The following is a 14605-nucleotide window of genomic DNA, read 5'->3' on the forward strand; positions in this document are numbered from 1 at the left end:
CCCATGCCGGCCACGGGGTGTCCTCCCCTTACCGTGCGTCTATGGCAGAATAACTACACAGTGCATTATCTTTTGTAACAAAACAACTGACAAAAGGAGAGGTAAATTGGTCACTCATATGATTTGGATTGTATTTAGCAATATCTGGTGTTTTGATGTCGTGTATGCCTTCCTTTTACTTATCCGTATTGTGTGATGAATGTGATGATTTGTATGAAGATAAGGGCACAACCCACCGTGCGTGCAAAAAAAGCCTGTCTGCCTCCTCATCTGTCCAATCGACAGGAGAAACCAAAAAAAAAAAAAAACGTGCCACAACGTGGGCAATCTTTTGGGATCCGTAAGTGGTAAGTACCGCCTCCGTACGGTCTCGTAGGGAATCCGATGGATTATGAAGCACGTAGACACGCCGTAGAACTTAACGTGCAGGAAAGACTTCCTCTGCCATCGGGCTACGGATTCGCCTCCCGTACGTGCCAGTACATGTCATGCTTTTACGTGAGCGTGATTATCGTCGCGGTGGTTCTGCTCTATTCAGTGAGTGGTTCTGTTCTAGTGATCAGTGGTAGTTTGTTTACATCTCCGTGAAGCGGGGGAGGCGGTCATGTGGTACTTATTTTCTCGTGGCCCTCTCTCACGGGTGGCTCTTGTTATCAGTAACGCATTTATTCTAATCTGTCAACTAGGCCTAAACAAACACAGAAACTTCTACACCATGTGTCGGACGGGGATACCCAACTTTTTCAAAAAATGGACATCACTAGCTCTGTATTGTGAGCTGTCCTGTTTTGTCTTCTATTAGCACTACATCATCTAATCGAACCTCATTGTGACTAGGGCGTCCTCTCTTACTTGTCTATTATTCCTTCAAAACATTTATATCTTGTCAAATTATACCTACCAACAGTTAGGGGAAGACCAATATAGGATTTCATAAGAAATGAACCGTCAGACGCTGTGTTAGGTGAACTTTGACCTTATCAAACACAACACGGCCGATCTCATCTCACTAACCATATCTCACCTCGAATTAATTAACAATTATAACCGTCCACAAAGCCCCATCTGCAAGACCGAGCTGAAGTTAGCAGCCCGTTTACCAGCACCAGTTGTGGCACGTAGACACCACGCAGGTGCACGCATGGCGGGTTGTGCCCTAGCCTTAGCTTTAAAATGGTCGGACCAGTCCTGCAATGTATGTCAAGTACATCTTGATATTTGAGTCTACACGACATGAAGAGTGTATTCATGTTTACTGTGCTATACCTTGGGCAGTTTGTATCAAACACCCTAAGGTGCAGCAAGGTATATTTAAAAATTATGTTTTTGTTGGGTTTCGCCCGCGTGCCTGCCTTGATCAGGCGGTCCAGGGCACGACTCATCTTCAAGATGAATGTTAGGATCGAGGCACACCTCTCGTAGCTTTCTCAGTTCGGCTTGCACCGAATCATCCTGAGGTACAACATAGAGAGAAAAGAAGAAAGGGAAAATTTGTCACAACATGCCGGACTCAGTCCTGCCTGGGGCTGATTAGTCGTGTTTATGTGGAGTGCCGTCAGCATGACGGGCCCATTCATCACACCGCCCTTTTCAAAGGGTGTACCACATTCCAAACCAAAGATGCGTGTATTTGATAAGAGTGGAGACTGCAGGAAAATATGGTGTCCTGTGTCTAGGACATCTGGAAAAATTCTGTCGAAAGAGGAAACAGAGCTGCCATGCTGAGCGTACGAAATTTGATCAGCGCTCCACCCAACAATAACGTGATGCGCTCTTATAAGGCCGCGGAAGGGCAAGCACCAGCACTGGTACGTATCTTATCCAGGTGCTTATACAGCAAACGTTGCGTGTTTTAATTTGAACCTTTATTTATTATAGATGTGAAGAAAAGTTTCAGCTGAAATTTGCGATTGAGTTCAAACTCTGTACCAGATTAACAGAGTTCAAAACCGCTACCCAATGACACAAGATGAGAGTATTAGAAGAAGGTATATGATCTTAAACTAGAATTTGAATGTTTTTAGCTCAGGGGCGCCGTTCAGGACAGGTATCGAAACTACTATAGCTTCGTGAGGATAGGCTTGAACACGACTCATGTCATATGTACACAACGCGTGTCGGAACATTTGATATAATGTATGTATTTCGGAACACTTGTTTCGGGTCCAGACACTTGTTTGGGGTACGGACACTACAACAACTCTTAGAATAAATATAGAAAATGTGAACTTCTTCCATCTGCGTCTCATCTATGAAGAGAACCTGACTTCCAAACCGGAGGTAGCAAGAAGCAATTGCATGCTGTTTTAGCTGCTGGAAGGTAGGCCAAGTGCAAAGACATTAGACAAATTATCAAGGCGAGCTGCGGGTTATTTATCGTTAATACATCGCAAGTTCTTACATACGGATCGCGATACGTCCATCCGTCAACCCCTTTCTGAGTCATTCCCTTCCAAAGGGATGATGCAATTGCGCACGCGCGGATGAATTGCTTTTATCTTCGCTTTGTCAATAAACAGGAGACAATTTAGTAGTTAAAACTTAGAAGTAGTTTTAATTTTTTTAGCATTGTGTTCCTGTGGGAAGAGAGACATCTTCCATTTAAATAAACACATGGTCATCATAGTATTATGAATGGATGACAAAATGGAACAATTAAACGAAATGTGTGTTGTTTAGGTGACAGATATCTACCTGTTTTGAAATTGACTAACTCTGGCTGTGGTATGGTTGTGTTTAGTCGCTCATAGGTAAAGGGTGTGAACAATTCCTTACACTGGTGGTGTTTTACTGCGCGAAGGTCGCACGTCCATTGCAAATTGTTTTATGCGTTTGCAGAAAGGTCGTACGCGGTCTACTCAGAAAGAGAAACGGCATAAGAACTTGGCCCATTATGTTGAAAAGCGCAAATCAGCGCTCCACCCAACAATAACGTGTTGCGCTCTTATCATCATCATCATCATCCGGGCGTGTTGGTTGCACAGGTGTACATGACTCTCTCCTCCATCCTTCCCAATGATTTGCGCTCTTTTAAGGCCATGCTGATGTCTTATCCAGGTGGGCTCTTGTTTAGAGAGCTTTTCCGAATCGAATCGCACAAAGTCAATCTGTTACGAGTGATTCTCACACAACACAAAACTACAAGCTTTCTGAGTTTAGACAAGTCTGCGGGTTTGAGGGCATGCAAATGCTGACGGTATATCACATACTTGCATAAGTCAATCCTGCAAAGCATTAATTTTCTTTGCTTGTCTAGATCTGTGCTTTTATTTTCTTTGCTTGGCTGTTTTCTGTATACTTGTGTTCCTTAGAGAAGCCTGGGGATCATTTTTCTCGGCTTCTCTGGCATTATCAGGTCACCAAATTGTACTTCTGGTCTTAATTACATCTTGGTAACCCGAACTGCACCGTTGTTGTTAAAGAGACTTATTTTTGTTATAGCTAATTGAAATAATTATGATGATGAGTCGAAATAACAAACACATTCCTCCATATAGCTATGAGAACGGAATATAAGATAGGTACAGTGGAGTGAATACAAGCTTGTTCTTCTTTGTACCTTATTAGAGTAGTAGATTCCATGTAAGCGTCAACTTTACAGATTTGAAATTTACGGCCATTAGTTTAGATTAGCATTAGCTAGTTTTCCCACCACTACTACCCCCAAGGGGGAGCAAGTTAGGGCCAGACCGGGGGTGGTTGGAATGTGGGCAGATAGCTGTGGGCAGATCTAGATAGGAACCCAGTCACACGAAGGACCCTATGTCGGATACCCTGGTATCCAGAGAACAGCGCTCGCGGCTACGGTTCTTTCCCGGGCCGCCAGCAACACAGCCCCGTAAACCGACTTTAGCCGGCCCGGGGAGATACGCCTCCGCGTGAAGGCGTAAACTCCCTTAGCCGGCTAAGTTGTACTCTGATATCCAGGGTATATGTCGGAGAGTCAGGAACTCAAGCAGAGGTCTAGAGGCCTGGAAAGAACTTTCAGGAATTCTAAAGGAGGAAGCCTGGCGGACGGGTCCAGGAAAACAGGCTTGGATGAAACTGCAAGATTCAACTGAAGGCCCGAGCTGGACGATAGTTTCTGGAGATTATAGGTCTGGAACGAATTTCAAGATACGAGTACCAAGTCACGGGCAGGGACCACACCATATTTACGTCAAGAATTCATCACAACGGGTTTATTATGGATCTACCTCAACAGATCGAGACTTCAGTCAAGGACTTATCGTAGACGCAAACCCAAGGCATAGATGTCAGGACCTTCCGTATATAGAAAATGTGAACTTCTTCTTTCTTCTGCGTCTCATCTATTAACCTTACTTCCAAACCCGAGGTGAGTTCGGTAAAACTTAACCTGTCTGTAGGAACTTGGGCAGCGAACAAGGAAGGGAGTCGCTACATGCGATAAGAAGTATATACCTCAGAGTTGCAATCTCCATTTAGTTACATTTGAACAAAAATGAACTAACCTATCCGACAGAAGATCACCAGATAGCGGATATTTTGCCTAGTTTGGTCCGGATTATCAGGCACCAGGGCGAGCTGTGAGTTATTTATTGTTTATACATTGCTTCTTCTCGCCGATGTCTTCGAAAATACGGAGACATGTATACAGTAGTGGCGAAATATTGGACATTCTGAAACATGGGGCATTTCAAAAACTTACAAAAAAACTTACAAACCAACGGGATATCGATTTAAATACATCATTGTGTTTTCATAACAGTCTGCCTTCAGTGGCTACGAGTAAAATCTACACCAGGGGTTCATTCATGTCTCCCTTGGGAATTTCAGTACAGAGGACTAACAGGTTGCCCGGGCCGGTGTCGTTCATGGCCTGTTGCTTGCCCGCTATATCGAGCTGCGATGTTTTCGTCAAACCTTACGTTACGGAAGCCTGTCCGCTATCTCGAGCTGCGATTTTTTAGTCAACCCTTACGTTACGGAACCCTGTCCGCTATCTCGAGCTGCGAATTTTTAGTCAACCCTTACGTTACGGAACCCTGTCCGCTATCTCGAGCTGCGATTTTTTAGTCAACCCTTACGTTACGGAAGCCTGTCCGTTATCTCGAGCTGCGATGTTTCCGTCAACCCTTACGTTACGGAACCCTGTCCGCTATCTCGAGCTGCGATTTTTTTGTCAACCCTTACATTACGGAAGTGGTTAATTAGGAGGTCCTGTTGGGGCCATTTCAAGCCAGTTGCGTGTCCGCTATCTCGAGCTGCGATCTTTTCGTCAAACGTTACGGAAGTGGTCAATTATGTCCAGGTCCTGTGTGGCCCGTTGACGGAAGTGGTCAATTAATTATACGCAAAATCCAAACACTCAGGGCCCCAACGAATATCGAAACAGTCTATATAAAGACACGAAAATATGAAAAAAATGGAACGTCTAATACCAGTCCTATGATCTTTTAAACCGAACGTTTTTAGGTGGAGACACAGCCCGGTGTGATTCTTTTAGTTCATGCAAGGAGGTTGAAAGAGTCTTTCAACCTCCTTGGTTCATGTTTACCAGAATCGTTGGAGAATGCCCCACTGAATGACCAGCAGCATGCACGCCTGGCTTGGCACGTGTCCAAGTGTAAACCCGAAGGTCATACTACACATTTTACCAGAGAAACATTTTTTCGAAATGTTTTAGATTATGCTATATGTAATATTTTTACGAGAACTTTGCTTAACAGAAGCTCGGTGACAGCTTGTGTACTGATGACTGATAAATTCTCCCAACCGCCGGATTTTTCCAGCTGTGGGCTCGCCGGCCTCATGTTTCTTCCCCTTTGGACACGTGCCAAGCCAGGCGTGCATGCTGCTGGTCATTCAGTGGGGCATTCTCCAACGATTCTGGTAAACATGAACCAAGGAGGTTGAAAGACTCTTTCAACCTCCTTGCATGAACTAAAAGAATCACACCGGGCTGTGTCTCCACCTAAAAACGTTCGGTTTAAAAGATCATAGAACTGGTATTAGACGCTCCATTTTTTCATATTTTCGTGTCTTTATATAGACTGTTTCGATATTCGTTGGGGCCCTGAGTGTATGGATTTTGCGTATAATTGACCACTTCCGTCAACGGGCCACACAGGACCTGGACATAATTGACCACTTCCGTAACGTTTGACGAAAAGATCGCAGCTCGAGATAGCGGACACGCAACTGGCTTGAACTGGTTTCCGTAACGTAAGGGTTGACTAAAAAATCGCAGCTCGAGATAGCGGACAGGCTTCCGTAACGTAAGGGTTGACGAAAACATCGCAGCTCGAGATAGCGGACAGGCTTCCGTAACGTAAGGGTTGACTAAAAAATCGCAGCTCGAGATAGCGGACAGGCTTCCGTAACGTAAGGGTTGACAAAAAAAATCGCAGCTAGATATAGCGGACAGGCTTCCGTAACGTAAGGGTTGACGAAAACATCGCAGCTCGTAACGTAAGGTGGAAAAACTTGGTTGCGTGTGTCTTGTTAAGAAGGACCACCCGTGCTAATGCCGTTATGTAACTATTGTAAGGTTTGTTTGAGACTCGGTGTCCCTCTTGTGTCAGGATGGCGTGTGTCCCTTGTTAGGCTGTGGAAGGTTTTGGACGAAGGGTTGATGGAAAATGTGTATACTGTCCCAGCCCAGACAACATGAAATTCAAGTACCTGATTGGCATGTAAGGTGGATTGTGTTGCAAAAATCGGTGAATTCCCTTGGGTGCAATATCATTCTACGTTAGGTCTTCTGTTAGGTTTGGAAATGCCCCATGTTTCACAATGTCCAATTTCTTGCCATGTATACATGTATAAATGTAAATAAATACGGACCCGGTTCATGACCTACTTTAGTCACATGTAACTGTAACTGAATCTGGCCGTCAGGAGCAGTGACCCCGGCAGCCTGAACGTAGGGAAGTCTCGTGGGACATGAGTCTGCTGAATCTGGTATACTGTAATCTAGTTGGGGGCTGAAGCCACTCCCCAGAATATCAGCCCACGTTGTCCTAACCAATAAGATGTTGAAGAATGGTCACACCTATCAAAGCACTAGCGTGGCTTGAGCGGGGACCAAGTTGTAGAGGGGAGTTCTTGGTAGGGAGTTCTGGAAGAAGGTTCGTGTTAAGACTTCTTCCCTGGGTCAAGTTCGATTGCGGGCCGGCTCCGGGTTTCCACTCCGCACGTAGCTAAGGTTCACCTGTGCGTCAACATGAGCTGATACGTCACCGCGACCACGTAGGTTTAGATTCAGGTATGAAGGTCATCCACAGAGAGGAAAATCAAAGCCTTTGAGATGAGGTGCATGCGTAAGCTACTTCACATCTCGTACTACGAACACATCACAAACGAGTATGTGCGGGAACAGGTACGCGGCCTCGTTGGCCCTCAAGAACCACTCCTAGCAACAGTTAAAAGACGCAAACTACAGTGGTTCGGGCATGTTACCCGACACAACAACCTGGCCAAGACAATCCTGCAGGGAATAGTAGAGGGAGGGCGTCGTCACGGACGTCAACGGAAAGCTTGGTTGGACAGCATCACTGACTGGACAGGCCTCGGCCTACAGGAGAGGTTAACCCTGGCTAGGGAGAGACGAAGCTGGAGGCAACTCTCTATCTTCATGTCTACCTTGTCCCCCCAACGACCTGGAGGTCAGGGTAGGTAGGTAGGTATGAAGGTCATGCGACACTTTTCTTAGATGTAACATCGTGTGTTCATTACAACTGTTGTAACCCTTCACTGTAGTATTTTGTATATGTACACCATAGATGATAGCAAGTGAATAGGTGGTATGTTGAATTGAACCCGTGGCTCTTGGTAGTTTATCAGTGTGCGCTGCGGTGGTGAAAGCACCAAGCCGGTTAGTTAGCGTTATTAACTAGAGAATGGCCTTGAACGGAGCGCTCTGCAGACAGAGAGTCCAAGTCCGGCCCGGACTGTTTGATAGAAATTTCCACATCCGGTCAAGACCTCCTCAGTTTCACTTGCCGTCTGCTATGAATTTCTGTTATTTGTATAGAAGATCGATCGGTGTATTTTTAATCAGTTTTTGTCTTGTTTTTTTTTTCTGACGTCTGGCTTACGAAATTTGTAGTAGGGTATATCCTATCGTGTACCTTTGATGTATGGGGCTTTTTTTTCTATCCGTTCTGGTTCCTGATGACAGTTCAGTAGAGTTACAAGGTCTCTTCGCTCCAAAATCGGAAATTGTGTTCTTTGTTATTCCGTTTTTTTTTCAAGCATGAGACTGATAGATACTTGTGTTGAACTGAACCCTGATTCTCAAATCTGCCTTCTATTTTCCTGAGCTGCGTGTTGATATAATAAGACCGGATGTGCTTGACAGCTCATTAATTAACTAGTGATATTTCTTTCTTTTCTCTTTTCTCTTATCTCCTCCATCAGTCAGCGGAAATACGCGATGTTATCAATGATCATCAGTCTATGGGAATTTCTTGGAAAGCTCAATCTGATCTGAATTAACAAGCGCTCTGATACATGTTTCTTTTAAACAGACTCGTGTTCTGGTTTCAATTTATCTTCCGTCTAGCTTTGTATTAGAACCTGTTTAGTGGATTCTTAAGTAGGCGTGTTCATGTATGATCTACAGTTTTCGTCAATGCTAAGTTAAATAGATTCTAATGTTCAGCATGATCATCATTAGATGTGTCACGATTAAAAAAGCATGTTGTTTATGGATATGGTACTCGTCAGTCGTTTTCGGCACAGCTCACGTATCTGTTTGTTGCGTTGACCACTTTGTAGTTAGTTTTTAATTTTAGAGTTGGGGTGTCATAATTTCTCGTATGTAAGACAAGAAAACTACTCGCGTTCCTTGAGTTATTACCTATATTTCCTACCGTTACAGACACTCTCTGATCGTTATTACTTCAGTTCCTACCCATTCTAACGGACAGAAATTGTTTAATTTTTAAGGATCATGATATACTAATTTGTTGTCTTAATTTCTACCATGCAATGCGCAGTCAATTAATTGTTCATTTCTTACCGTTCCACGTCGACAGAATTACCATACAACACATGATATTTTGCAACAGTTTCATACCCCTTTCTTTCTATATGCCCACAGGTAAATGCCGTCATGACAACCCCCAGGCTACAGACTCAATCCACTGACTTGGTCGAGGAGGGATTGGGCTGTATACCCATATTACCCAAGAAAAAAAAAAACATCAAATGGGCCTCACAGCGGAAAAAATATAGCAAGAGTCACACAAACACACATGATATATAACACAAACAAATAAAAGCCCTTATATAAATCATTACATTCATCACACAATACGGATAGATAAAAGGAAGGCATACACGACATCTATACACCAGATGTTCCTGAATGAGTTATATGAGTGACCAACTTACCTCCCCTTTTGTTAAATAACATCAGGTGTTTTGTTACAAAATATAATATGCTGTTATTCTGCCGGTGATGAACGGTAAGAACTGAACAATTCTTTGACTATTTGGACAACCTACCCAACAATCCAATAGATTTTGAAAAATCCAAAATATATTTGTCTTTATAATAAAAGAAAATAAATGAAACAAAAATGTAATACTATCTAAAACAGAAACAAAGCATTAAAATGGTGAGGCACATGCATTAAAATGGTAAGGTCAACGCATTATTCTTATTTGCCATAAACAAAAAAGTAGCTGTGTTTCCGGTGCTCAACAAAGCAAAGAGAATGAAAAGAAACGTGTATCTTTTAAATACGTATCAGCAAAGGCCTTTTCGTTCCAAATCACATAAAAAACGTCTTCAAAACAAATTCCCTAGGGAATACTCAGATAATACCACTACGCATGCGTGTAAAAATTCCAGAAATGCCTACGAAATTCTGGGAATTTTTGTCAAACGGTCGCACTCTATAACAGTAGGCTCGCCCCTGAGGCGTCGCCAAAAACTTTTATCATTGAATGGGTTCATATTCTGTGGCCATAATGTAACGTTCCCAGGCCCATTATGTTGTTTTGAAAGTTGACACAGCTTTTGAACAATACTACTTACTGTACTTGTTCTCCTACGTGAGGGATACACCATTCTGATGTTTTGACAGAGTCGTGTAGATAAGCATTACAATTTGTTATTATCTTTTTTTTTCATTTCACAGGATATGCAGTCTATAATTCTTTTTTTTCTTTTTGTGGAGTTTTATTGTCTATTTTATGGACTGGCCTAAACACTGAACAGCTCATCAGAGGGGCAGAGGACAGAAAGAGATGGGCAAAGATCACTGCTGATGGATGTCGTGGAGCCCCTACGACCACTGAGGTTACGGGCCGTGAGTGAGTGAGGAGTTTTATTGTGTTTTTTTTCAATCTTTTTTTTTTCAGTCAAACCACGTATGAGCAATGCAAAGAGTACTCCGTTATTTTATTTTCTAAATAGTGGTGTTTGTTGGGATATTACTTGTACATATTTTGAAACAGAATCCATGAAATGGATCCTCTTCAAAAATTAATGGAATGACCCTAAATTTTGAAGAGACTCTCCAGAGCAGGTTCGTGTGCTCATTCAAGGCCATCGGCAGGCAGGTGCTGTGCAGGAGTGTGTGTACGTGTCAGGGCAGGAGTGCGGTTACAAACCACAATACATGAAGCCCAATGTGACGTTTGCACAGGGATTAGGCTATCCGTTCTGATAGCTGAGTGTATTCAACACGTTTGCACGTACCCCATACAGAAGTCATCGATTACCATAAAAACATCAACATCTCAAGTGTAACTTGGCTACAAAGTCAGGCCCGGTCCACGGACCATGGGAAAGAAGTATATTCAAGCATCGTCGATTAAACTGAACCTTTTATGATTCTATGATAGTTCTAAAGTTAAGTTCAAGAATCTACTTGTACATGTCGCTCTCAATATAACATTAGATCAAGACCTACGACAAGCTAATGTAGTGTGTAGATTCACAACTGCACCTTCCACGTTGAACTACGCTTTCAACAACAAGTTAGCTTTGAACAAGTTAGTCATTATGCTATTAAAAGGACCTTCTAAAGAAAAGCACTTATGTTCCAAATGTTCCAAGGTTCAAAAAGCGACTAGACGCGCTTGTAACCATTGTGTAAATTATCAGACCACCTGCAGGGAACGTTAGTACGATAAGTGAGCGGAGGTCAAGTGTTCACGCTTTTGTGCATTACCAGAAAATGCTGTTATTCTAAAGGCAACTCTACCTCCTCAACAAATTCTTGTTTTTGATCGAGTATTCTAAAATGAAACATGCCCTGAATACTTAGTTTAATCTAACCGAAAAAGGAATAGTTTTGACATTCTAGATAGAATTTGATTAACGTCTAAGCTGGAGTCCAAACTGTTGCTAGGTCACGCACAGGGCATCTCTTCCCTGCCACGCCTTAGGAAATATTGCTAAGTGCCTTCCTGGGGGCTAAGGCGAGCGTTGTAATTGAATTTAGGCGCATGCAAGTATCACCAATGCACCGATGAGATCACTGTCGGCCAGGAGGGGAGAGCTCTTAGTGTGGATAAAACCCCAGTCTGAGTCCCTAGGAGAGATTTGTGACCAGGTTGAAAAACAATAAACGTTATAGTCGTACAATGAAGACAGTCAAAACATGCGCAAAGTACGGTGTATAGACAAACTTGTTATGTCGTTTACGTTAAACTCTCCAGCTCTTGTTATCAGGTATTTCACTGTCGTGCAAACACACGCTATACTGCCCACCGCAAATATCAGCGGAACGTCCAGTTTGGGGGTAAACATACCGGTGGTCCAAAGTTGTCAACGAAATATGTGGTCATCATAGAAGAATTTCGAATTTTTATTGTTTCAAATACATTAACAGGGATGCCCTGTAGATAAACGATATATTTAACACCATGAAAAGAATCATTATAGGATATAAGCACAACGTCACACACCAAAGAAGACAAAACAACCACCATATACAAGACCAACGTCACAGACTATGTTACCTACGGTCACTCGTTAGATTTATTACTTGTCGGAAACAACCGGTAAAACTTTGAGGAACCGCGGGTTTCTTAGATCAAGTAAGAAGGAGGATCAGGCCTTAAGATGTTTTGTTTTGATCGATGCCTCAGATAGATCATTGATGTGTTTGATTCTGCAATCAAAGAGATCAAAGGAAGACAAAATTGTCGGCATCGTCTGTTCTCCACCAAACAACTGAGGCGATATGTCCTTTGTGCCATCTATCTATTCAGTCCACTTCCGTTACTAGAAGTCCAAGGATCATTCCTGCTCAATGCCACGTAAACGTAAACACTCGTTTGGATAAAAAATTAGTCATTTACAAACGGCTATTCTTCTCCCTGCAGTACATTAAGGCATGAAGACTAGTGCTGACTACAAGGTGACTAAAAGGAAACTCGCAATGGAAAAGATTCACATTCGTTGGAAACCACCTTTTTCGATCGACATTAGGGAAGACCTTGGCACAGTAAACGTGACATTGGCGTGGTAATGAGCGTCAGCTGCCAGACAATGGACTTGAATGATGAATAACTTGGTCACATGTTACTGAAGGCCATATTCCAGACAGTTATCAACAAAAAATGCCGCATATGTTTATTCGATGGTGACCTACAATGAACGCTGGTATCAGACGTCCTGCCAAAACGGTTACATGTTTTATATCAACTGCGGCTGTTACTATTTTGTTAAGGCTTGGTGTTAAGAACATTATCCTTTGTGCTCTGTTAGCTCTAGAGTCAACAAGAAATGACGGAAAATTGCCCTTTGACCTCCTTGACCTGGCTAACACGGATACGCTCCCCAAACGCCCACCTGTTGGTGTAATGAACGGGTTTATGATATTTGTCTGTGACGTGCATCATTTTGATGATAACCATAAATCTGATATATGGAATATGTCCGACAGATGGGAAAAATGTAGAAAATGGGCGAAAAGTAGTTTGTGTAATGGACTGATATCCAGCAATTATCGGCATGCATTTGTAAAACCGTCGTATCATGTTGAATAAGGCTTTGTATATGGGAGATGGAAGACAAGGTACTAGTATGAATTTATAATGCGGCCAATTTGATTATGTAGTTACAATGCGGCCAATTTGATTATGTAGTTACAAACTATGGTTTCTACATTTCCCGTGCTTTTATCGGACAACCCACCCTTAGTGCAATTTAGGCGTTAACATTTGAGTCCTAAAGTAGCCCAGAATTTTACACATAAAATGTCATGTCAGAGTTTAAACCTACCCCTTGGTCCACCCGGCGCTTGAGAGAAGCCGCCACCAGCTTGACCGTTCCCCGCTGAAGAATAGTCACCTGCACTCCAAGCGATTGCCATATCTGTCACAAGCCCAAAGTCTATACACTCGAAAAGTCTCGGACAAAACTCACGAGAGGTGACGTTCCTGGTTAGTTGATAGGCCAAGGACGCTGTATTTTGTATCCTTGCTAAGATCCTCCACTGCCAGACTACCGGGCGATGGCAGCTAGGTCCTGTAAAGAAGTCTCCTGTGGAACGGGACGCCGCTTACAGGTGGATGGCCTCTCCCCGTGTTACCGTAAAACGTTGTTATTTCACGCCATGGAGAAGACACACAAATCAGTTTTGTTACTCCGTTTGTTTAACACCACTACGATTTGTGTACAAGGCCGGCCCCACTTTCCTGTGTAAAGTATAATGATCGATAAATAAGCTCCGTGGCAGGGCGAATACTTCACCAGCCTCGCAAACACGACGACACTACTTGGAAAAGGTGTGCAAATATTTTATCACAACACAGTGTGTTGTAGTACAAATCACACAGTTATGTATGAACTAACTTAAACAGTAAAAATAAGTGAACCTTTTCAAAAGTGTGAAGCATTTAAGACTAATAATACTCATTATAGGATGTTAGTCAGTCTTTACGAACTTGCCTACCCCGCCGAATGGAACGTTCCGAGGACTTACGTTCTTCCCACTACATCCTGTTTGCCCTGATACAGGGAACCATTCACTGCCGAATTAACCGGCATTCAGCTAATTTCCACTCAGCGGCCCGAAAAAAAGAAAACGCTCGAGGGTCCAAAGGGCAGATGAAAGCCTGGAGCAGCCGTGGGCGCGTGTCGTGAAAGGTCCGGACTTGTAAAAAGTGGTTGCCAAATGACGTCAATGATACCACAGCCTCTGGCGTCTCCTCTCGTATATCGTAACACTATAAGCTAGATTTTTGCTCAGATCATGCGCCATTCGTACGTCGTTCTTTGATCTAAGATGTTTTTCATAAAGAATTTGATACGATTTTAACGATATTGAAAGTGTACGACTCTCACAAAATTCAACTGAAGAGCAAAGCTTTATTCAGATAGTTTTCTGCAAAGACCTGTTAAGTATTGACCACCTGCCGCCCATTATCAGTTCAATGGAGCCATTAGAAATATGGTACTTAATGCACCAGTTATGTAGCTACCTCTCTAAATATTCCTGGCATTTACATGACCTAGAAGTAATTCAAAGCGCTTCCGCAATCACGAACGGTGTTATACCAATATAGAAATGGAGCGTGCAAGGGCACTAGCTGTGCGTTCGCAGGGAAGAGACTCCAGATATATATTTGGATAATTTTTACTTCCTAGATAGAAGGTCACCTCCTGAAGGAAGTG

At 43.0% G+C, this 14605-nt stretch overlaps 1 protein-coding gene across 1 annotated transcript in view; it reads right to left on the reverse strand.

Moving 5' to 3' along the window:
* The window catches only part of LOC118411623 (synaptotagmin-15-like), a 53484-nt gene extending 39783 nt beyond the window's left edge, over positions 1–13701 (reverse strand). Inside the window, exon 1 of the mRNA XM_035814097.1 lies at positions 13211–13701. Coding sequence (XP_035669990.1) covers positions 13211–13301 — 91 coding nt within the window. The 5' untranslated portion in view covers positions 13302–13701. The remainder of the gene's footprint in view (positions 1–13210) is intronic.
* Positions 13702–14605: the final 904 nt, after the last annotated feature.

Source organism: Branchiostoma floridae, chromosome 3 (assembly GCF_000003815.2).
Source record: "Branchiostoma floridae strain S238N-H82 chromosome 3, Bfl_VNyyK, whole genome shotgun sequence".
In the NCBI taxonomy this organism is placed as follows: Eukaryota; Metazoa; Chordata; class Leptocardii; order Amphioxiformes; family Branchiostomatidae; genus Branchiostoma; species Branchiostoma floridae.